Source organism: Dama dama, chromosome 4 (assembly GCF_033118175.1).
Source record: "Dama dama isolate Ldn47 chromosome 4, ASM3311817v1, whole genome shotgun sequence".
Classification (NCBI taxonomy): Eukaryota; Metazoa; Chordata; class Mammalia; order Artiodactyla; family Cervidae; genus Dama; species Dama dama.
Window position 1 is genome coordinate 68469648 of NC_083684.1, and position 24728 is coordinate 68494375.

Genomic DNA, 24728 nt, shown 5'->3' on the forward strand with positions numbered 1-24728 from the left:
GGGGTTTTCTCCTTTATGTATTAGCTGTAGTAACCACATGAGCAGAATCTTGGCTTCTTCATCTGTTTGGTTTTCCTGAGGTACAGGTTATAAACGAAAGGCAAGAGAAATGCTTGCTTGCTTTCTTTGGCATTTAAAATTTTTTAAAGTTGTGTTTCTAGCATCTTCCAAAGATAGCCAGTAATATCTTTTTCTAAATTGATCCGGTAAGTAGGAGCCCTTTCCCCACCCCCACCACCAGCCTTTACCTCTTTGGCTGAAAGTCTGCAAGGCTGTGAGCCTAGACTCGTCACTATCAATTCCAGACTCATAGGGACAGCTGGTATGAATAATAATGATAACACAGAAATAGAATAGATGAGAGACGTAAGGGAAAAAATAGCATTTGGGTATGTGGATATAGTTGTCTGAGGCTATCTCCAGCGTCTTTTCCTTAGTTTGGTGACGTGATTCAGTTCCTTCCCTCCCTCTTTCCTTCCTGCCTTCCTTTTCACCTTCCTTCCTTCTCTCTTTATTGTTTTAAAGTCTTTTCAAGTTCGGTTTTTCAGTCTGTCATTTCCATCCAAGTATCTGAGCTATGCTGGCAATGGAAGGTGGTGCAGATGAAACAGAAATGGTCATATTTCATCAAATTGAAAGCACAGCTAGAACGAAAAGGAACAAGCCTTTCATTAAGGGGTCCTGGGGGCACGTCCCTCCTTTTAATAAATGATCCTGGGGGATTTCCCTAGTGGTCCAGGTGTTAAGACTCTGCACTTTCACTGCTGGTTGAGCTTGTTCGATTCCTGGTGGGGGAGCTAATATCCTACATGCTGTGCGGTGCATCCAAAAATTTAAAATAAATGAATAAATAATAAGAAGTACTGGGACAGTTGATTATCCAGATGGAAAAATTAGGCCTTTACCTCAGGCCTTGGCAAAAATTAATTTCAGATGGATTAAATATGAGAAACAAGCTTTTTAAAATTGAAATTTAGAAGAACATATAAGAGAGTATTGGAAAAGGAAATGGCAACCCACTCTAGTATTCTTGCCTGAGAAATCCCACAGACAGAGGAGCCTGGCGGGATACAGTCTATGCAGTCGTGAGAGTCGGACACGACTTAGTGACTAAACCACCTCCACCACGAGAGAGTATGTTCCCGAATGAAGCTTCCAGACACAAAGAAGTCTCTCAAAATATAAATAAAAAGATGAATTACTTAGAGTAACTAGTATTAAGAAATACAAAGAAGAATGAAATATGAGTCAGACTTAAAAGAGAGTCTTTGCAATGGATAGCTTACCAAGGACAGGTGTGCCTACTATGTACTTATCCCCTTTAAGTCAGTGAGGAAAATATTAATACCAGCTATTCAACAGAAAAGTGAACAATGGCTAGATACCATCAATTCACAGCAAAGAAACCCCAAATGGTCAATATTCCTCATTCGTAATCAGGAAAATGCAAATTAAAACAACAATGAGGTATCTTTATATACGCAGCTTAAAATAGGTTTTGTGGTTCAGTCGCTCAGTCGTGTCTGACTCCTTGTGACCCCATGGACTGCAACACACCAGGCTTCCCTGTCTATCACCACCTCTCAGAGTTTGCTCAAACTCTCGTTCATTGAGTCGGTGATGCCATCCAACCATCTCATCCTCTGTCATCCCCTTCTCCTCCTGCCTTCAATCTTTCCCAGCATCAGGGTCTTTTCCAATGAGTCTGTTCTTTGCATCAGGTGGCCAAAGTATAGGTTACCAGTTCACATATTTTAATCAGCAAAAATTACAAAGTTGTGTGTGTGTGTGTGTGTGTGTGTGTGTGTGTGTGTGTGTGTGTGAATTGGTAATGACTCAAGGAATTGGAAGCTTATACATCCTTGGTGGAAGAATAAATGGGGGAAACCACCTTAGTTATCAATTTGCATTTTCCAGTGGGATGAAAGTTGTGGACGTCACAGAAGACAGATTTTACTCCTAAATATAAACCTCAAGAGATCACAAGAGATGTGAACAAGAAGGCAGGTTCCAAAGATGTTTAACTGCAGCATTTTGCTGACAGCAAAGCAGGAAAAGAACCCAAATATCTAGCAGTCTAGGAAGGAACAAAGGGAAACCATGGTTTGTGCATACAACCAAGTGCTTTTTAAAATTTTCTTTTATTGAGATGTAATCACATACCATAAAACCTATGCTTCTAAGGTGTACAGTTCAGTGGTCTTTATTCATACGGCTGAGCAACCATCACCACTGACTAATTCTACAACACTGTCATCAACCCAAGAAGATACCCATACCCGTTTCTAGTCACTCCCCCTTTCTCCTTCTCTCCAATTAATGGCAACCATTAATGGCAGCCATTAATCCACTTTCTCTCTCTAAGGATCTGTCCATTCTGGATATTTCATATAAATAAAATGCTATGATGCACAGCTTTCTGTGTCTTAGCATAATGTTTCCAAATGTCATCCAGGTCATGGCATGCACCAGTGCTTCATCCTTTTTTGGGGCTGAGTAATATTCCATGGTATGATGAACAACTGAATTCTGTGCAGCAAACAAGAAAATAGATATTCAAAAATCACCTGGATGAATTTCAAAAGCATAATGTTGATGGAAATTAAAAAAGGTGACAGAATTGTAACAATGATTCCCTATGTTTGTATAATGTAATAACAATAAAATATAATATATTGACTGTTGATAGATGCTTGAGGAGTAAAAGTATGAAAAAATCCATCAGCATAATATATACTACTCTGAATAATGTTGACCTCTTAGAAAAAGAGGGAGGGAAATAGACTGGGAGGGGTAGAATAAAAACACAGCAAAGTGTTCATGGTTTGAAAATAAGGTCAGTGTGCTATTTCCACTTATATTTTGGGGTGTTTTTCTTTATGACAGAAGTATTTCATAGTTTAAAAACTTGAAAAAAAGTTATCTAGGAAATTCCCTGGCAGTCCAATGGTTAGGACTCCAGGCTTTCCCTGCTGAGGGCCTGGGTTCAATCCCTGGTAGGGGGGGCTAAGATCCCACAAGCTGCAGGCACGCCCGAAAAAAAGAAAGTTATCCAGCGTATGCTACTGAGTGAAGAATATTCATATATACATTCCAAATATTTATACTTTGATCCATTCACATATTTTAAAATGACTTGCAAACCTGATTGAGTGAAGCAACTTTGGAAGCAAAGCTCACACACCCGGGCTTATCCAGACGCAGTTATTCAGTACTACTGTCATCTACACAAAAAAGTCCACATTCAGAAAAAAATCCTCAAAATGCTGTATTCACATGAGTTCATTAAGTTATGGGTGCCAAGTGACAGAATCCACATAGATTCTGTAAGTCTAACTTTATTGCAGCCTTTGATTTTAATAAGAATGAAAACAGAAATATGATGGCAGTAAGAAAACACTTTCATTCTTAGCAGAGAGGAAACTGGTCTTGAGACTAGCGGGCTTGAAAGAATCAGGAACCAAATACTTTCAGCCGCTTTCCTAGGTGTGTGCTTCTTAGGGATGCTTTTTGTTAATTCACAAGTATCTCCCTCCAGGGCCATTTTTTCTGCTCCTTTTATGAAATCCCTGTGTCTGTGGGGGCACGTAGTCTTCTCTGAGGAACATTTTCCATTTGCATGATGTCGTCTTGAACTCCCTAAGTGAATATTCCCAGTCCCACCAGCCTGTAGATACAGTACGTATTCTTAGCCTATGATTTCATTCAAACCCTCCCTGGTGGGTCAGAGGGTAAAGAATCCGCCTGCAATGCAGGAGACCGGGGTTCAATCCCCTCGGTCAGGAAGATCCCTTGGGGAAGGAAATGGCAACCCCCTCCAGTATTCGTGCCTGGGACGTCCCATGGGCAGATGAGCCTGGTGGGCTACAGTCCATGGGGTCGCAAAGAGTCGGACACGACTGAGCGACTAACACTTTCATACTAAGGTGACACTCCAAGTCTCGTGAAAACTCACCCCATAATTTATGAGAGGAGGGGAGGCAAGAAGGGAAACGTAATTCTATTATTATGAATAAATGAGCCAAGGACAGAGTGCCCTGGATTTTCCCAAGTCCGGTCATCCCAGCCGTGTTAATCCATACTCTCCCTCCCAGAGAAAAGCTCTTCTCTCGGTGCTACACCTTCACCGTTGTGTAGTCACAGGAGCTTGGGGTCTCCTCGGCGGGGACAGAAGCTGCCCCGGACAGCACTGTGGTGTTTAGCTGGGCGTAGGTCACCCCCTCGGGCTCTTCAGGCTTTGGGGAGAAGAGAGACAGGCTTGTAGAGCTGAGTTCTGCAGTAGGGTAGCCAGGAGCCACACATGGCCATTCAACTTCAGACAAATGTCAGCTAAACTCAAACTGAGGTCCTCAGTCTCACCAGTTGCATTTCAGATGAGGCGGGAGGCTGGGACATGTACGGGACAGCACAGGTGTAGGCTGTTTCCCTCATCGCAGGAAGTTCTGTTGGACAACACGTTCTAGGATAGCCGTGCTTTCGACTCCCATAACAGGATACCATCAATCAGTGGTAACGTGTGCTTATTAAAAATCAGTGCAAACGTAGGTTTTGAGAATAAGAACTGCCCTCCTATATGCATACCTACTGGTGACATAGTATTGTATTTTAAAAAATAATGCTGCTGAGATATAATGTATATACCATAAAATGCCCCTGTGATAAGTGTATAGTTCCATGACTTTTAGTGAATTTGTAGAACAATACAACCATCACCACCATATAGCGGGAGAATATCCATCGCCCCACAAAAGTTCCCTGTGCTTGTTTGCAGTTAAGCCTTGCTCTCCCTGCCCTTCACCCCCACCCCAGCCATAAGCAATGGCTAATTTGCCTTTCCTGGAAATTTTATGTAAGTGGAACAATTTTATATATAGTTTTTTGTATCTGAGTTTTTTCACCTAGCAAACTGTTTTTGAGGTGCAGTCACTTCTCATGTATATCTGTAATTTCTTCCTTTTACTGCTGAATGGTATTCTGTTGTATGGAGGGATCCCATCACAACATGACATTATCATAATATCATAATTATCAACAATGTGCTAATCAAGGTTATTAAGCCAACACTTAAAATAGCCCAGATTTAATCAGTGACATTTACTTTGTGATAAATTATGCCTTTCCATTACTTAATATTTATATATATATATATATCTAAATGAATGCAATGTACATAAATATTGCTTTAAACACAACAATGTTTAAATCTTTTACTAATTTTTTTTTTTTTTGGCCAGTAGCTTGCAGCATCTTAGTTGCTGACCAGGGATTGAACCTGGGCCCTCGACAGTGAACGCGCCGAGTCCTAACCACTGGCTCACCAAGGAATTCCCTGCTAATGCTTTTATTTAACTTGCTTTGGCTTCAAGAATGAGCCAGTGAACCTCTGTGTCCTGTGGGAAAAGGTGTGAATTTTATTTGCTATTGCGCTTAGATGTTATAATGCTGATTAATATTAAATCACAAATAAGTATTTTAGGGGCTGGTGGCTCAGTGGTAAAGAATCCACCTGCAATGTAGGTGATGCAGGAGATGCCAGTTCAATCCCAGGGTTGGGAAGATTCCCTGGAGGAGGAAATGACAACCCACTCCAGTATTCTTTGCCTGGGAAATCCCGTATAGAGAGGAACCTGGGGGGTTATAGTCCATGGGGTCACAAAGAGTTGGACATATCTGACTGACTGAGCATGCACCCAACAAGCAGTATTTTAAACAGAAAAAAATGATGGATGTAAATTGATGGATGAAGCACAAACTGGAATCAAGATTGCCAGGAGAAATATCAATAACCTCAGATATGCAAATGACACCACCCTTTTGGCAGAAAGTGAAGAACTAAAGAGCCTCTTGATAAAAGTGAAAGACGAGAGTGAAAAAGTTGGCTTAAAGCTCAACATTCAGAAAACCAAGGTCATGGCATCCAGTCCCATCACTTCATGGCAAATAGATGGGGAAAGAGTGGCTGACTTTATTTTTTTCAGGCTCCAAAATCACTGCAGATGGTGATTGCAGCCATGAAATTAAAAGATGCTTACTGCTTGGAAGGAAAGTTATGACCAACCTAGACAGCATATTAAAAAGCAGAGACATTACTTTGCCAACAAAGGTCCATCTAGTCAAGGCTATGGTTTTTCCAGTAGTCATGTATGGATGTGAGAGCTGGGTTATAAAGAAAGCTGAGGGCAGAAGAATTGATGCTTTTGAACTGTGATGTTGGAGAAGACTCTTGAGAGTCCCTTGGAGAGCAAGGAGATCCAACCAGTCCATCCTAAAGGAAATCAGTCCTGGGTGTTCATTGGAAGGACTGATGTTGAAGCTGAAATTCCAACATTTTGGCCACCTGATGTGAAGAACTGACTCATTTGAAAAGACCCTGATGTTGGGAAAGATTGAAGGCAGGAGGAGAAGGGGACGACAGAGGATGAGATGGTTGGATGGCATCACCAACTCAATGGACATGAGTTTGGGTAAACTCTGGGAGTTGGTGATGGACAGGGAGGCCTGGCGTGCTGCGGTTCGTGGGGCCGCAAAGAGTTGGACACGACTGAGCAACTGAACTGAACTGAACTGAAATTGATTAATATTAGTTAAATGATGCTTTCATGCCATCCATTTGACACTTAAAATTTGTCAGAAATGCCAATAAACCCTTTACATTTATGACATCATTAGACTCTCACAGCCTTTTACCTGGGGATTTGGATTACTTAGATATGGGAGGAAAGAAGTGAAGAAGTATTAGTCACTCAGTCATCTCCGACTCTCTGTGACCCCATGGGCTGTAGCCCACCGGGCTCCTCTGTCTATGGAGAGGAATGGGTTGCCTTTCCTTTCTCCAGGGCATCTCCCTAACCCAGGGATTGAACCCAGGTCTCCTGCATTGCAGACAGATTCTTTACCTTCTGAACCACCAGGAAAGGAAGGGTCCAAATCATGCGGGTTTGTGTCTTGTTTGTTTAATTTTTATTGGAGTACAGGTGACTTGCAATGTTGTGTTAGTTTCAGGGATACAGTAAAGTGAATCAGTTGTCCACATACATGTATCCCCTCTCATGGGGGGTTTGTGATTTGTCTCAGACCACACTGGTGATAATTAGCTATTGGGAGCTGGGATCCAGCTACTATGAAATTCAAAGCATTTGTTTTTTGTTTGTTTATTTGTTTGAGATGTAACTGATATGTAACCCTGTGCATCTTTAAGGTGTACTCATGTTGATGTGATACACTGATATAGCATACCACCTTGCCAACACCTCCATCCTGTCACTTAATTATCATTTCTTTTTCGTGATGAGAACAATTATGATCTAGCCTCCTAGCATCTTTGACGTATACGATACAATATTGCTGACTATAATCCCCAAGCTGTGCGTTAGATTCCCAGGACTTACTCATCTACAAGTTGCAAGTTTGTTCCCTTAAATGTCATCTTCCTAGGTCCCCTACCCGCCTGCCCCCCGGCCCCTGTTAACCTCCTATCTACTCTCTTTTTATGGGTTCCTCAGATGTTTTTCAACTCAATATTCCATGGCCGCATGAATATAACCAGCATTTGAGCTAAGCCAGGAGGCAGACAGACCAGCCTCTGGTGGTACGTGAGCTCTTGGGTTATTCCATGGGGGAGAACTCACCGATTCAGATATCCTTTCCAGCATGTGTTCATCTGCATGTGAGTACAAGGAGACAAAACTCAGTTCTCAGATGGCAAAAGTCAGATCGTAGTCTCTCCATCCCAAGGTTCCTCCTGGTTTTGTCCCTGATCACTTACCTGCATCCCTCTGCTTGCGCACTTCCCAAGGGCAGGTTCTGAGGAAGAGAAACGTGCTAAAGTCTGGGATCTGGCGATCTGGGGGAGGGGCTAGGGCTGAAGGAGGTGGGGCTGGGCGTAAGAGTCACTGATGTGCAGATGGGGTCTCTGAAGAGTGGAGTGGGAGTTAAGGCAGGGCGTGAGGTCCGTCAAGTGTACCTACCTCTTGGTGGATTCTTCCTGTGATGAATCTATTTAAAAAAAAAAAAAAGAAAGAAAGGAGGAATGTATCTCCCTAGAGAATCCTTCACTTCAGTCCCCTTCCTCGGAGTGTGAAACCCGCGCTGCTCTGAACTCACCTTGCTGAGTGCACCTGTAGATGAAGAAGATGGCGAGGAAGAGGAGAAAGAGGGAGAGGCAGCTGAAGGTGGCCACGAAGACGACCCTGGTATCTGGCGGGAGAACAACGGGGCCAAGAGTCAGGCTGGCTCCAGGAACGCAGAGTAGCTTCGCAGAAAGAGTTACAAGCAGCCAGACAGCTTGCTTCAAGACTCGGAGCTGCCACCCCCCAGCTGGAACGTCCAATCGCTTGAGAGAATTTGCATCATCTCCCTAAGCTTTTGTTTTCCCGATCAAAGCGAGGATAGCAATTGTGGCTGCTTTACTGGTTGGTAGAGAGATGGAGTGGGTCAGTGGCTACAGAGAGGGCTAGCACAGTGCCCGGCAGATGGCAAACACCCAGTAAACGTTTCATCCCCAGGAATAATACTTATTAACTGTGAGCCATTAGCAGTCATAAGTGTTTTCTCAGTAAAAAAAAAAAAATTTTGTATTATTATTATTATTTTTTTTTTTTTTTTGCCATGAAGCTTACAGGATGTTGGTTCCCCAACTAGGGATTGAACCCAGGCCTTTAGCGTGAAGGCCTGGAGTCCTAACACTGAACCACCAGAGAATTCCCTGTTCTTTCTCATCTTGACAATAAGTACACAAGGTAAGTTTGCCATCCCCATTTCATTCATACATAAATCAAGCACCTGGAATTAAACTGAGTTCCCCAGACTCACATGGCCGGGATGGGCTTTGGACGCTGCTATGTCTAACCTTTCTGGCCAGTCTGCCCCAAGGTCGGGGTAGCTCTGTGCTGACCCCTGGGTGTGGGCATTCAAGAGAAGTGACATTCTGAACCTTTTCCAGGTAAGTCATGATCTGGTGAGAAACACATTTACCCAGACTAACTGTGATGCTACAGAAGTGAAAACAAGTCCAGCAAAAGATGGATCAAAGTCCAAGAATCATTTTCTCAAGGTAAAGAAGCAACCTCAGTGTCCATCGATAGATGAACAGATAAAGAAGATATGGTATATATGCACATACACTCCCGATGCTGGGGGTCTGAGTTCAATCCCTGGTCAGAGAACCAGATCCCACAAGCTGTAACTAAGATCTGGTGCAGCCAAATAAATAAATATTTTAAAAAACAAAAATAAACTCATAAAAACAGAGAGTAAAACAGTGATTGCTAGAGGCTGGGGGTTGGGGTGTTTGGGGAGAAGTTGGTCAAAGAGCACAAACAAGTTTCAGATGACTGAGGTCTGAGGATCTAATGGACAGCGTGAACCATAGCTGATGGCACTGTAGCGTATCATGAAACTTACTAGGAGAGTAGATCTTAAGTGTTCTCACCAAAAAACAAAAAAAGCAAATACATGACATGAGGTGAAAATTTCACTTTTAGTGCAAGTCGCTCAGTTCTGTCTGACTCTTTGTGACCCCATGGACTATACAGTCCATGGAATTCTCCAGGCCAGAATACTGAGTGGGTAGCCTTTCCCCTCTCCAGGGGATCTTCCCAACCCAGGGATTGAGCCCAGACTTCCCACATTGCAGACAGATTCCTTACCAGCTGAGCCACAGGGGAAGCCCCTGACATGACTTGAGTTGAGTGATGTGCAATTAACTCTATGGGGAGAGTCCTTCTACAATGTATTGTTGTTGTTTAGTTGCTAAGTCAAGCCCAACTTTGCAATACTTTGGGCTGTAGCTTGCCAGGCTCCTCTGTCCATGGGATTTCCCAGGCAGGAGTACTGGAGTGGGTCATCATTTCCTTCTCCAGGGGCTCTTCCCCACCCAGGGATCGAACCCGAGTCTTCTGCATCTCCTGCATTGCAGGCAGATTTTTTACCACTGAACTACCAGGGAAGCCCCTATCCTGTATCAAATCATCAATTTGTACACTTTAAATATCTTACCGCTTTATTTGTCAATGATACCTCCATGAAACTGGGGTGGGGGGGCAGTGAGGGGAAGGAGGTGTAGGAAAGGGAGGTGAGGAGAGCTCCCTTGAAGAGAGCCGTGATGATGAAAAACCCTGACTCGGAAGCGCTCAGTGTAGCATCTGATTCACGGTGTTGGATAAAGAGGTTGCAGTGATCAGGATCATTCTCTCACACGGCATCCCACCCACACCCACCTCCCTCTGTAACAGATGCTGTCAGTGCTCCTCCGCCCATGGTCCCCCAGATTCCTTTGCCATTCTTAGGCATGCTCGATCATGGTTTCTCCCCCTTCCCAATGTGAGCACTTTGGTGTCTGTTGGCGGTAGTGGTGGTGGGGTACTGCCCAGAAAATGCCTTGGGAACCTCGGTGGCCCAGGGACACCCTTTCACCAACAACAGACATCTGTGGGAGCTACGCAGCCCCCTGGACTTGGAAAAATGGGGCAGAAACACCCGTTCGTGGATGGCAGCAAAGGAACATCAGCCTTGCCTTATGCTCTCAACCCTCCCCTTGATGACCCTACAGTTTATCTCATGGTGCAGTTCGCTAGAAATGAGAAGTGAATGATTGCAAGACTGTCCACAGCCCACTGAACTGGGTTTGCCCTGAGATGGCCACATATCCTGGCCAAATTTCACATCAACTATTGACACATTGCCAAAATTAACTTGCAGAAGGTCTGTGACACTGATCTAAGGCATCTGACCAAGCAGTGGGATACAGCTTGACACAGGGCATGAAATCCCAGAAAGGAAGTCTGGCCTTGTGGCAAAGTTAGGGGATAAACTTCATCATCATCTCTGCCCAGAATTAGAGCAGAGGGTTCCTTTCTAGTAGCCTGGAGGCACACGTATGTAGGCTGGAGACAGCCTCTTGTCGTTTAGTCGCTCAGTCATGTCTGACTCTTTTGTGACCCCATGGACTGTAGCCCACCAGACTCCTCTGTCCAAGGGATTTCCCAGGCAAGAATACTGGAGTGGGTTGCCATTTCCTTCTCCAGAGATGGCGTATCTGTTGCTCAAAAAGTTACCATATGTCCCAGCAGTTTTACTTCTAGGTAGTAGATACCCGATTAGGGGCTTCCCTGGTGCCTCAGACGGTAGAGTATCTGCCTGCATTGCAGGAGACCCAGGGTCAACTCCTGGGTCAGGAAGATCCCCTGGAGTAGGAAATGGCAGCCCACTCCAGAATTCTTGCCTGGGGAATCCCATGGACAGAGGAACCTGGTGGACTGTAGTCCACAAGGTCATAAAGAGTCAGATACAACTAAGCGACTTATACTTTATCCTTTCTTCTTTCAGATACCTGATGGAAAGCAGGGGCTCAGATATGTGTACACCTATATCCATGGCAGCATTATTCACAGTAACCAAAAGGTACAAACCACCCAAATGTCCATCAACTGATGAATGGATAAACGAAATGTGGTCTGGCCATATGGTGGAATATTATTCAGCCATGAAAAGGATGGAAGTACTGATACGTGTTACAACACAGGTGAACCTTGAAGACATTGTAGGAAGTGAAAGAAGCCAGTCTCCAGACTCATACTGTGGGAGTGCATTTTATATGAAATGTCTGCAATAGGCAAAACCATAGAGTCAGAGAACAGATTGGCAAGGCGTGTTGGGATCGAAGGGAGCAAAGACCGACTGCAGGATGGAACTTCATTTGGGGAATTAGAGGAGTGGTGTAGAGCCCTGTGAATGTGCCAAATGCCCCTGCCTGGTACACTTTAGAAGGCTGACTTTATGGGATGTGAATAATATACCAACTAAAAAAGAAAAGCAATGACAGAAGAGCTAAAATCACAAACCCTTCGACTTTCTATCTCCCATTTCTGATACTTCCAAGCTCTCTGACTCTGTCAGAGTTCAGATCCCTCCAAGAAACTGTGGCATGCATTGTGTTCACAGAGCCAGAGTAGCAGTCATCAGCCTGCTAATACTGAAAAAAATGTTTTCGAAGGCAAACACATATTTTGGAAGGACAGGATGCAGGAAATCTTTTTTTTTTTTTTTTGGCCACGCCACATGGGATGGAACCTGTGCCCCCTGCAATGGAAGTGTGGGGTCCCAATCACCGAGCCACCAGAGAATTTCCAAGGATGTTTTTTTTTTTTTTGCCAACTACCTAACACTCCAAGGATGTCTTTTTAAAAATTATTTCTGTTATACTTGCATAGACTCTAATGACAACCTTGAACAATTTTGACCCTGTGGAGCAGATTGCAGGAGGGTTATGCGTTGCTGAAAGAAAAAACGATCAAGCATCTAGGTAAATTCCCCGTTTGTCCTGTGGTTAGGACTTCCAGCTTCCACGGCCCGGGGCCTGGGTTCGCTCCCTGGTTGGGGAATTGCGTGTATATGCTCAGTCACCAAGTCGTGTCCGATTCTTTGTGACCCCATGACTATAGCCCACCAGGCTCCTCTGTTTGTGGGATTTTCCAGGCAAGAATACTGGAGTGGGTTGCCATTTCCTCCTCCAGGGGGTCTTCCCAACCAGAGATTGAATCTGAGTCTCCTACATTGGCAGGCACATTCTTTTACCACTGAGCCACCTGGGAAGCCCAGGACGGGGAATTACGATCCCCCAAGATGCATGGCACAGCAAAAACGAATCCGTGATGGATAAGCCTGTTTCAGTCTAAACCTTCAGAAAGCCCTAGTTTTTATGAGAATTTCTCCTAAAGGAAATCAGTCCTGAATATTCATTGGAAGGACTGATGCTGAAACTAAAACTCCAATACTTTGGCCACCTGATGCGAAGAGCTGACTCATTTGAAAAGACCCTGATGCTGGGAAAGATTGAAGGCGGGAGGAGAAGGGGACGACAGAGGATGAGATGGTTGGATGGCATCACCGCCTCAATGGACATGAGTGTGAGTAAACTCCGGGAGCTGGTGAAGGACAGGGAGGCCTGGCGTGCTGCAGTCTGTGGGACCACAAAGAATCGGACATGACTGAGCAACTGAACTGAACTGGACTGAGGGTAGAAACTTAGTCAATTCTTCGTGGAAAACCAGTATCAGAAAAAAAAAAAAAAAACTTAACATTCACTGTTTTTTGAGAACTTGAAAGTTTTAGCAAGTGTTTGATCATACATCATCCCAAAGTATAGGCTCTGCAGGTCCTGGTTCCATTCCCCAAACCAGTCATTCCGACTCACCCCCATTCTTCCCGAAACTCCACCAGAGCTTTTCACCACGAAAAACAGCAGACGATGTATCTTGTGCTGTTTTACTCACCAGCGTTTTCAGAGGTGGATATAATTGGGGAAACAAGTCCCTTTAATTATGTTACCTGTCTGTGAAGAGGCAGGTTTTCTTTCCTCTTGGTTCCCTAGAAAAGAGGAAAGGAGAAAAGGAATCACAATCTTTATATGGGAACCTTGGGGACACAAACCCTCGTGTTCTATTTATGGACTTCGTGCCCTCTTTGGGAAGAAGAGAGGAGAATGTTTTTTTCATTCCCCAGGTGCTCACTGGGTCCCCAAACCCGGGCCAGAGCACTAGGTTAGTCTTCTTGGAGCTTGGTATTATTTTAATAACAAAAATATTTATGAATGACCCTACTAATCCCCCTCCTTCCAATCCTATCCCAGGAAAGAGCACCAGCATTTTGCAAGTATTCTCTCCCATTTGGTAGGTTGCCGTTTCATGTTGATGATTGTTTATTTTGCTGTGCAGAAGATTTTTTGTTTGATATACTGTTGTTCAGTTGCTAAGTGATGTCCGACTCTTGGTGACCCCATGGACTGCAGCACGCCATGCTCCCCTATCTCAGTTTGGTCAAATTCATGTCCGTTGAGTCGGTGATGCTATCTAACCATCTCATCCTCTGTCGTCCCCTTCTCTTTTTGCCTTCAATCTGTCCCAGCATCAGGGTCTTTTATAATGAATTGGCTCTTTGCATCAGGTAGCTAAAGTATTTATTTTTGCTAATTTTCTGTAGATAAGATCACATCTGCAAATGAAGGCACTTTTACTTCTTCCTTTCCATTTTGAATGCCTTTTTTTTTTTTTTTTTTTCCTGTCTTGCCCAATTGTTCCAGAGAGGACTTCCAGTATTACGTTGAATTGAAGTGGTGGGCATCTTTTCCTTATTCCTGATATCAGAGGGAAAGCTTTCAACTTTTCACCATTAAGTATGACCTCAGCTGTGGGCTTGTTATATTGGCCTTTATTGTGTTGAAGTATGTTCCTGCTACACCCAATTTATTGAGAGTTTTTATATTGAAATGATCTATTTTATCAAAAATTTTTACATATGTTAAGATGAACATATGATTTTTATCCTTCATTCTATTAATGTGTGTATCACACTTATCAACTTGTATACTGAACCATCCTTGGGTACAAAGGAGAAATCTCACTTGATCATGGTGTGTGAGTCTTTTAATGTAGTGTTAAAATTGATTTGCCAAGATTTTGTTGAGACCTTTCACATCTGTATTCATTAGAGATATCGGTCTGTAGTTTTCTTTCAGTGTCCTTGTCTGGTTCTGACATCAAGGTGATGCTGGCCTTGTAAAATGAACACAGGAGTGTTCCTTCCACTGCAGTTTTTGGGAAAAGTCTGGGAATGACTGGTGTTATTTCTTCCTTAAATGTTTGGTGGAATTCACCAGTGAAATCATCTGGTCCTGTGCTTTTCTTTGTCAGGAGTTTTGATTGCTGATTCAATCTCTTTATCTGTTATTGATCTGTTCCAGTTTTCCATTTCTCCATGCTTCAGTCTTGGTTTGTAAATGTCTGCAAACGTTCTCCTGTCTGTAGGTACTACCCACATCCGTGTTCTCCCAGACGATGGCCAAGAGGTGCTGGAATCAGGTTGCTGGTTCCATGACTGGTACTGAGGTCTGTCTGCCTGTTATCCAACACTCAGGCAGGTGAGGCCCCTCCTGGGGCCTTTGGTGTCTGGTGGTGGATCCCACAGCTCCCACGAAGCACTTTTGCTCACAAATGAGTGCCAAATTTTAGTTGTTGGAGTGAGGGTACAAAAATAAGGAATGGCAGACCTCCCTGGTGGCGCAGTGGGTAAGAATCCGCCTGCCAGTGCAGGGGGACATGGGTTCAATCCCCGATCCAGGAAGATTCCACATGCCATGGAGCAGCTAACCCCAAGTGTCACAACTGCTGAGCCCATGAGCTGCAACCGCTGAGGCCCTCAAACCTAGAGCTCATGCTCTGCAACAAGAGAAGCCCCCATGATGAGAAGCCCGCGCACCGCAGCAAAGAGCAGCCCCCATTCATCCCAACTAGTGAAAGCCCATGTGCAGCAGCAAAGACCCATCACAGCCAAAAATTAATTGATTGATTATTCTTTTAAAAGAAAAAGAAAAAAAAAATCACAGGCTCAAAATGGAATCATTTGTGTAGACCGTGCTAGGGCTCAATACCTAATCTAATTGAAGCTTTGAAGCCCATGCCCAGAAATGTTGTCTTAAATAGTCAGTCGGGAATTGTTAGGTCAGCACCAGTGGGGTCATCTGTCACAGGGACCCCTCCTTCCCCCAGAGGACCATCGGTTAATCTGCCACGCAGACCCCTTTCTGTACTCCATAGGTGGCGATGGTGTTCAGTCACTATGTGCTAAGTCAATTTAGTCGTGTCAGGCTCTTTGCAACCCTGTGGTCTGTAGCCTGCCAGGCTCCTCTGTGGGATTTTCCAGGCAAGAATACTGGAGTGGGCTGCCATTTCCTCCTCCAGGGCATAGCAAAGCACGATTTGCAGAGCACATTTTCAGTTATGCTCTGGGATGGGGAAAACAGCTTCTCGGTAGCAGGTTTCATGGGTCCATTTTACAGTGAGGTGCCCGGGGTCAGTGACATCACCTGGGTAAAGGCATTGGCTCTCTGGCTGCACCCAAGGATTTTATGGCTGGAGGGCTCTCTGTGTTACATCTGCCAAACATTCAAGACTACCCTGTTTGAGAAATAAAGAGGGGGATTGTCCGAGGTGAAGGACAGAGAGAAAATATGCCCAGACCACCTGTCAAGGAGCTCAGGACCACCCTAGGCGGGCTAGTCACTCACTCACGTCCGACTCTTTGTGACCCTGTGGACTGTAGCCCTCCAGGCTCCTCTTTCTATGGGATTCTCCAGGCAAGAGTACTGGAGCGGGTTGCCATGCCGTCCTCCAGGGGATCTTCCTGACCCAGATATTGAACCCGCATCTTCTGCATTGGCAGGCGGATTCTTTACCATCTGAGCCACCTGGGAAGCCCAGGCTCCAGGTGAGTGAGGAGGAATTCAGCCGCCTTCCTGTTGAGTTCTGCCCTTTATTGTACCCAGAGTCCTGTGACTTTCCCAGCATGAATGTCGCATTCCAGACAGCAGACTGGCACGTCAGGGTCACTTTGCTGCCGCGTCCAACCTCTGAGTTGGGCAAGGCATGGAGGAGGGGTTGGGAAGTTTCTCTGGAAAGAATTTGGAGTTTGACTCTTCGTCTTGGTGACCACCAAAACCCTCCTAGAATTCAGAGGACGAAAGGGAAAAGGTCGTGAAACTTGGGGTGCAGGAACAGAGTCTAGGTTGGGAGATGACTTACCATTCTTTTCCTCATCTTCATTGCCCAGACAAAGCCCTGGAAGAGAAACACTCATGAGAGATGAAGTATATGTTTGTCTCTTTTTTTAATTGAAGTATAGTTGATTTGTTGGGTTAGTTTTCGGTGTACAGCAAAGTGACCCAGTTATATATCCAGAGCTACAGATATACATCTAGACAGAGAGTGACTCAGGAGATCCAGCCCTTGTTTCCACTCAAGTGTGGACTCAAAACACGAGCCCCCAAGCTTCACGAGGAAGCAGGGACGTGGGAGCCTGACAGTGGACGGAGCCCGCGTTAGCTCTGGCTACAGCGGCTGCACCTATAGGCAGGAAATTGGTTTCCGGGTGGTCAGGGGGGTAGGGGGTGTCCCCAGGTCTTGTGGTCTCTTTTTAGTCCCTCTCTCCTCTGTTTTTAATCTAAAGTCATCTCAGCTCTGTTATCAGCCTGTCTTCTGCTCCAGTGGTGATTCCCATTCTTCCTTTCTTTCTGTTTTTTTAAATAAGCACACGATTGCCTTAGACTCACTTTTCATCATGAAACCTTACTGAGGGCTAGGTGAAAATTGAGAGAGGAGTTCTCTGTTTTTGACAAATAAGATTGTATTAATGTGTACATGTGATGACTGGATGCACGTATGTATTGTGCAGTGAGCACCACCATGAAGCTAATTAACAAATAAGTCAGTTCACATAGTTACCTTGTATGTGTGGGGGGGAGCGGGGTGGGGGGGGAGAATATTTAAGATCCATTCTCTGAGCCAATTTCAGTATTATTAACTATCGTCACCATGCTGGTCATTAGATCCTCAGAACTTATCTTTCTTTTTAAAAAATATCTCTTTATTTTGTAATTGTTTATTTGGCTGTGCTGGGTCTTAGTTGCAGCATATGGGATCTAATTCCCCGACCAGGGATCAAACCCCGACCACCTGGACTGAGACCGTGGAGACCTAGCCACTGGGCCACTAAGGAAGTCCCGTCTTTCTTAATAAAGGGCCACAGTGGACATAGGCAGAGAACTGGCTGCAATGGACATACTTGTCACTAAGAAGAGACATACTGGCATGTAGGGTAGCTTGAAAAAGCAAAGGATAAAAGAATCACTCCTTGAAGCCTTAGTAGAATTCTGACGTAGGGAGCTGTAGGCAACACAAGTAAGCATATTTATCTGCAAGTAATTGCAGTAAATAACTACCAGTCAGTGAGAATCTATCATTTGACAGACTCTTCACACACGTCAGCCATGTGCCCACTTATATTATCTACTGGGTCCTCTATGGCAACTGACATTTACCATACAGCTACCCTCTCTGCCTGACTCAGCCAGGCATCATCCATTTAACATTTAGTATGGGCTCTGCAGAACGAAATGGCAACCCACTCCTGTATCCTTGCCTGGAGAATCTCATGGACAGAGGAACCTGGTGGGCTACAGGCCACGGGGTCGCAGAGTCAGACATGACTGAGTCACTGAGCAGCAACAATGGCCTTTAAATACACCGCGTGGAGAGCTGCTCGATTTCCAAGCTAGAAAGGGAGGAGGAGAGTGACACTAGAATCTATCGTCCCCCAGAGAAGAGGAAAAATTACTTTGATGTTGTGACATAATAAGAAACACATTGGGTCTTTGTCCCTGGTTCCGGTACAGAGCTCCTCAAACTCTTAAAATTCCCTGAGTGTTGTGAGAGGGAAAGGTGTCTTTTGTTATGTTAATATAACTTTTGGAAAAGTCTCTAGGTAACCTAACGATGGTGGCCGGTTGCCAGGGAAACAACGAAGTGATTAAAGGGTTGGAACTATCAGTCTTACCCACCCCCCACCCCCAACCCCGACCTCCAGGAAGGGAAGAAGGGCTGGAGATTACCAGTTGCCAGTGATTCAATGAATCATGCCTATGTCAACCAAGAAAATATGCACAACCTAAAAGTTGAGAGTTATGTTGTATTCATCAGATATTCTTAGGACTTCAAGCCCAGGAGGCAGCATCTCAGGTAGTTCTGCATCTCTCAGATGCTCAGCATCTCTCAGCAGTTCCCTGAGAGAACTGCTGGGGGGGGGTGGGGGTGGGAAGGATATGTATGAGTTTTGCAACAAAGGGCAGGAGGTCAGAACAAAACGTTACTGTTAATAAAAGAAAATCAGATGTCTCAGGTTAAAGAATTTAGTGCTTTTCTCGGTATGGGAAGACGCAACCGTCTGGGCTCACGGCAGTCATCCCTTTGATAAGGACTTCAGCTGTCTGCGGCCAGCATCCCTGTGTTTTCTGATCCCTGAGTGCCCTCAAGGTGCCCGTGGGGAGTGGCTGCAGTCTGATCATGCTAGATGGCAGGTGTTCTTTCCTTCCTGAGTGCCCTCAGGGCTCACCCTCAAGTGTCTTCAATCACTGATGACTGAGACATCCTTTGTTTACTGATAAGGCAGGAAATATTCCGTTTCTCATCTATGTAGTGAAGCCTCCATAGAAACTCAAAAGGATGGGTTAAGGGAGCTTCCGTGTTGGACACGTGGAGATTTTTCGAGTGTGATGTGCTCAGAAGCCCTTTTCCTCACACTTGGCTCTGTGCACCTCTTCCATTGGCTGTTCCTGAGTTAAATCCTTCTATCTACTGTGCTTAGTCACTCAGTTGTGTCCAGCTCTTTGTGACCCCATGGGCTGTAGCCCACCAGGCTCCTCTGGCCTTGAGATTCTCCAAGCAAGAATACTGGAGTAGGTTGCCATGCGCTCCTCCAGGGCACCTTCCCAACCCAGGGGTCAAACCCAGGTCTCCCACATTGCAGGTGGATTCTTTACCATCTGAGCCACCAGGGCAGCCCAAGGACGCTGGAGTGAGTAGCCTATCCCTTCTCCAGGGGAACTTCCTGACCCAGGAATCAAACCAGGGTCTCCTGCATTGCAGGCAGATTCTTTACCTGCTGAGCTACCCGGGAAGCCCAGATTCTTCTATAATAAATTGGTAATCTAGTGAGTGAAATGTTTCTCTGTGTTCCATGTTCTCACAAATTTGAGTTCTAGCAAACTGATGGGCCCAAGGAGGGGTTTGTTAGAACCTTCAGTCTGTAGCCAGTTGGACAGAAACACAGGTAGCCACCAGGGCTCGTGATTGGCACTTGGAGTGGGAGGGAGGTCATCTTCTAGGACAGAGCCCTTAATCTGTGGGATCTGACGGTATCGCCAGGTAGTTCATGTCAGAATGGAGTTGAATTGCAGGACAACCAGCTGAGTCAGCTGCTTGGTGGTGTGAAAAACCACCCCCTCCATGTTCACACACATCGGAACTGGGTGCAGAGTCCTCACTGACATCTGAGAAGTTAAACACTGCCTGCCACGTCAGTAAACAAATGGTGTCACCGTCATCAGTGACTGCACACACCTCTGACAGTGAGCTGGTGAGCTCTGAGGCAACGCAGGAAGCAAAGAACGCCTGCCATCCCACAGCCATCAGACTTCAGCCACTGCCCACGGCGAGCCCCGGAGGAGCTCAAGATGTGAAAACACAGGATGCTGGCCTCGGACAGCTGAGGTGTACATCCAGGGAAAGACTTCAGTCAACCCAGACTCTTGCGTCTTCCCATACATAGAAAAGTGCTAATTCCTTAGTTTGAGATATCTGGTTTTCTTTTATTAGTAGTAGTGTTTTGATGTTCAGACCACCTGCCCTTAGTTACAAAACTCCTATCCATCCTGGCTCCCCTCTTCACCTCCTTGAAGCAGTTTTTTCAGAATTACTTGTGATGCTGTCTCTGGGGCTGGAAGTCCTAAGAACATCCACTGAATAAAACATAACTCTCAATGTTTATGTTGTGCAATTTTTTTCAGCTGACAGTTTACACAGGGTCCTACTGGAGTTGGCTGGAACCCTAACCCAATATGACCGATGTCCTCATAGGAAGTTGGAAGGGCAGGCACTGTTGTGCATCAGGTTGCCAAGATACTGCTCCCAAAGTACAAGCTGTGAGCCTGGCCGCCCTACCTACTACCCTTGACCCAGCTGAATAGGATGTATCTCTGGAAACCCAGAAGTCACAAGCCAACCTGTTGGCCATAAGATCCTGGTTTAAATGGGAGTACCAGCTTCAATGCAATGACCCTCGCCACTGAGGGCTTATTGAAGATCCTGCCTTGGTTCGTTAGACCTAAGCAAGGTCAGCAAATATCTATCCCAGTTTCGGACCCACCCCCAAGAGCTTGGTCTTAGGAGCTCTTTTTGGGATTGGGCCTCTCCTCTTCTAGTTTTATGTTTTCAAAACTGACAGAGATGCGAAAGAAAAACTGATCCAGGAAGGAAAATTGGATTGAACATTTAACATCTCATATTAATTCTGGCATTGATGACTATATGTACTGTTGTTTAAATGAATCTATTAATCATTAAAAAAAAAGATAAGAGGTTGGGAAGAGACCTGGAGACAGAACATGCCAAGGGAAGACAGCCATGTGACTATGTGAGGCTCCACAAGCTGAGGGGTGCTAAGGATTCCTAGTCATCTCCCAGCCAGAGTCGAGGAGGGAGGCGTGGAACAGACCCTCCCTCGGAGCCCCGAGGAGGAATCAGCCCTGCTGACACCCTGGTTCTGGACTTCTGGCCTCCAGAATGGTGGGAGAATAGACGTCTGTTGTTTTAAGCCACCCAATTTGCGGTCGTCTGTTACAGCAGCCCAAAGAAATAAGCGTGGGGAGAATGAGGTCCGTCTCTTGACTGCCCCATTTATTCTGTCCTGAGACTGGAGGTTTGGGGTATGGTGACCGGCAGCCGCCTCTCACGCTAACATGTGTGTGTGGAATGGGCGTGACCTCAAAGGGAAGGGCTTAGCCCAGAAGAAGGAGGAAGGAACCCGCGGGTGGGAGGGGGGCAGATGGTGAGTCTTGGTGTCCTCCCCACCGCCCTCCTCCCAAAGCCAGCTCCACTCACAGAGGAGGAACTGGGCACTCAGTCGGGTGGGGCTGCCTTTCCAAAGTCTGGAGAGATCGGGCCAAGATCATAGTCTAGGGCTTCCTTCCTACAGGCTGAGGTCTGTTTGATCACCTTATGTTCAAGTTGAATATCAGCTTAAAATCAAGCTCAGGATATGGCTGGTCAGAAAATGTTCTTATCCACCACTTCCTGCCTTTGTATCATGAGGTGAAGTGTTTGGTGCTTAGTCGTGTCCAACTCTTTGCGACCCCATGGACTGTAGCCCGCCAGGCTCCTCTGTCCATGGGATTCTCCAGGCAAGGATAATAGAGAGGGTGGCCATTCCCTTCTCCAGGGGATCTTCCTGACCCGGGATTGAATCCGAGTCTCTGCACCACAGGCGGATTCTTTACCGTCTGAGCCCCCAGGGAAGCCCCACCTTGGTGTCATAGGGAAAAACAAATCTGACTCCATATTGGGTCTGTTTCTTTTACTTTAACCGTTGTAGTCTGTTGTTTTTGCTACAACTTAATCACTAAGGGGATGTTGCCTGCAAGCCTAAGGTATACATAGTGCTTTTCTCCATGAACCCTGCTTCTCATGCCTGAGTCTTGAGCTAGAATACCTTTGCTTAAGCTCACAGGAAATATCCTGACCAGGCCCACCTGTGAATGACTGCAGGAAAGAAGAAATTAACACATCCCTCCTGGATTCTGGCCAGAAGTATGAAATATTTGCAATAATTTATTGCCTTTTTTTATTTCATCTCCTCACTTCCCCCTCTTTGTTCTATAAATGTAACTAGCATCCAGACCCCCAGCAAGATGTTTCTTTGGGACATTAGTCCACCATCTTCTTGGTCAACTGGTGCTATTTTTTTGCCCCAACAACTCATCTCTCAAGCTATTGGCCCATCATGCAGTGAGCATTACAAGCTTGGACTCAGTAATAACATGTCTGTTCTATATTCCTTGTTCATAACCAAACTCACAGACTTTCACACCCTGTAGACTCTGCCTCCCATATGCTAATGGGACATTCAAGGCAAGATGGTGGTACGTAGACGATACCGACTTGGAGGTCCCATCTGAGCTGTGCATTATTGAGCCGAGTACCCTGAGGGTGTTACCACATGTCTCTGCTTCTCATCCCTTATGTGCAGGCACCAAAACCAGGGCATGCAGACACCACAGCCCGCAAACCTGTGACAGGTCGCTTGTACCTAGTACACGGAGGCCACCATTTCTGTACTTGCCACATTCCCCATGGTAACCTCCACTACGCGGTGAATATTCTCCCCCTCAAACCCATCTGTCCCAGCCCTGGAGACTCACCAAGGCAAAGCAGGGACAGGAATTCCGTGATCATGGTGTCCCTTCTGTCCGGACCAAGATCCCGCCTTCAGTTCTGCAGTTCAGAGGAAGACAGGGGCCTGGGCGACCACAGCCCCCTCCTGCCCTCTCGGTCCCGGGGATGTGTGGCCAGAGGTTTCGCCCTGACCCTTGGCTCCTCCACCATCTGGTGTACAATTTCCTTCTCACAACTGACTCAGGAAGCCAGAAGCCACCAGTGACAGCATCTTCCTCGTAAATCTAGTGTGTGTGGCTCCACCCACCCTGAGACCTCTCCGATCTCATCTGAAGTCTGGCCCAAGACGTTTTCCTTTAAAATAGTTTGTCTTTGCAGAGAAGGAGGAGTACCCTGTAAGATCCTTTCTATGTGGACTCTAAAAAGAAATGATGCACATGAACTTACAAAACAGAAAGAGACTCACAGACTTAGAGAGAATGAACTTATGGTGACGGGAGGCTGGGGGAAGGATGAGGGGAAGGGAAGGTTAGGGAGTTGGGGACGGACATGTACACACAGCTATATTTCAAATGGATAACCAACGAGGTCCTACTGTGGAGCACGGGGAACTCTGCTCAGTGTTACATGGGAACTTGGGAGAGAATGGGTACTTGTGGATGGACAGCTGAGTCCCCTCACTGTTCGCCTGAACCTTTCACAACATTGTTAATTGGCTAGACCCCAAAACGAAAGAGTTTAAAAACATAACTTGTCTTTTAAATAGCTTTACTTTAATTTTTTAATTGAAGTATAAATGGCTTATATTAGTTTCAGGTGTACCACCTAGTGATTCAGGATTCTTATGAATTATACTCCATTAAAACTTACTACTGGGACTTCCAGTGGTAAAGAATCTGCCTTCCAAAGCAGCGTACATATGTCCCATCCCTGGTAAGGGAACTAAGATTCCCATATGGGGCAACTAAGCCTGTTTGCCTCAACTGGAGAATCCATGCGCCACAATGAGAGGTGCCCACATGCCGCAATAAAGACCCAGCAGTCTAAATTAATAGATTTTCTTAAAGTTATTACAAGATAGGGCTTCCTTGGTGGCTCAGTGGTAAAGAATCTGCCTGCCAATGCAAGGACATGGGTTCAATCCCTGGTCTGGGAAGATCCCACATGCTGTGGGACAACTAAGCCCGTGTACCACAGCTACTGAAGCCCATGAGCCCTAGAGCCTGTGGGCCACAGAGAGACAAGCCACCACAGTGAGAAGCCCGCACACATCACCAGAGAGGAGCCTCCGCTCTCCACAGCCAGAGGAACCCCGGGCAGCAAGGGAGACTCCGCATAGCCAGAAACAAACACATAATAAGTCTAAAAAATGTTATTACAAGATAATGGCTATATTCCCTATGCTCCACAGCATATCCTATTGCTTATCTATTATAGTCGTGTCTGACTCTTTGTGACCCCACAAATTGTAGCCCGCCAGGCTCCTCTGTCCATGGGATTCTCCAGGCAAGAATACCAGAGGGGGTCACCGTGCCCTCCTCCAGGGGATCTTCCCTACCCAGAGATCAAACACATATCTCTGGCTTCTTCTGCATTGTAGGCAGGTTCTTTACCTTGAGCCACTTGGGAATTATTTGGTCACCGACCTATAAAATTTAAAGTGTTTCATGCCCATAAATACTTCCCCACAACATAGTTATAAGCTGTTTCCCCAGCATGATTTATTTTTTATTTTTGGTTCTTTTGTTAGTTTATACATTATCATACCGTCTTGGAACACTGAGATTTCATTTTTACAATCCAGCTTGATTTATATTGCTGTATCATCCTCTGTGGAAGTAAAAACTTTTATCTAACCAGTCTCCTATCACTGTACATTTATATTACTTCCAACTCACTTGCTACTATAACCATAATGAAAATAAATAACTTGTAAATCTTTTGGCTGGACTT

The 24728-nt window shown here is 45.4% G+C and overlaps 1 protein-coding gene across 3 annotated transcripts; it reads right to left on the bottom strand.

Moving 5' to 3' along the window:
• Nucleotides 1-2150: 2150 nt before the first annotated feature.
• On the bottom strand, nt 2151-22995 carry LOC133054857 (V-set and transmembrane domain-containing protein 1-like). Of its 3 annotated transcripts, XM_061140221.1 has the most exons (10): nt 22802-22995; nt 16575-16610; nt 13327-13365; nt 8104-8196; nt 7968-7995; nt 7766-7803; nt 7629-7660; nt 4122-4235; nt 3145-3224; nt 2447-2529 (listed from the first exon to the last, which is right to left on the bottom strand). In XM_061140221.1, the coding sequence occupies exons 1-9, from the start codon at nt 22833-22835 to the stop codon at nt 3177-3179; spliced, it is 462 nt and encodes a 153-aa protein (XP_060996204.1). In that variant the 5' UTR covers nt 22836-22995; the 3' UTR covers nt 2447-2529; nt 3145-3176. The 3 variants fall into 3 exon arrangements, with proteins under 3 accessions (XP_060996202.1, XP_060996203.1, XP_060996204.1); XM_061140220.1 differs by having other exon boundaries at nt 2420-3224; XM_061140219.1 differs by lacking the exons at nt 3145-3224; nt 4122-4235 and having other exon boundaries at nt 2151-2529.
• Nucleotides 22996-24728: the final 1733 nt, after the last annotated feature.

Bases quoted from the DNA above. Each gene is read 5' to 3' on its own strand.
- LOC133054857 (XM_061140219.1), bottom strand. From the start codon at position 22,835: ATGATCACGGAATTCCTGTCCCTGCTTTGCCTTG. The intron at 7,996-8,103 runs GTGAGTTCAGAG...TTTTTTAAATAG, and splicing joins CTACAGGTGCACTCAGCAAG to ATTCATCACAGGAAGAATCC. The intron at 2,530-7,628 runs GTGAGTTCTCCC...TTTGCTGCACAG, and splicing joins TGGAAAGGATATCTGAATCG to AATTCAGTTGTTCATCATAC.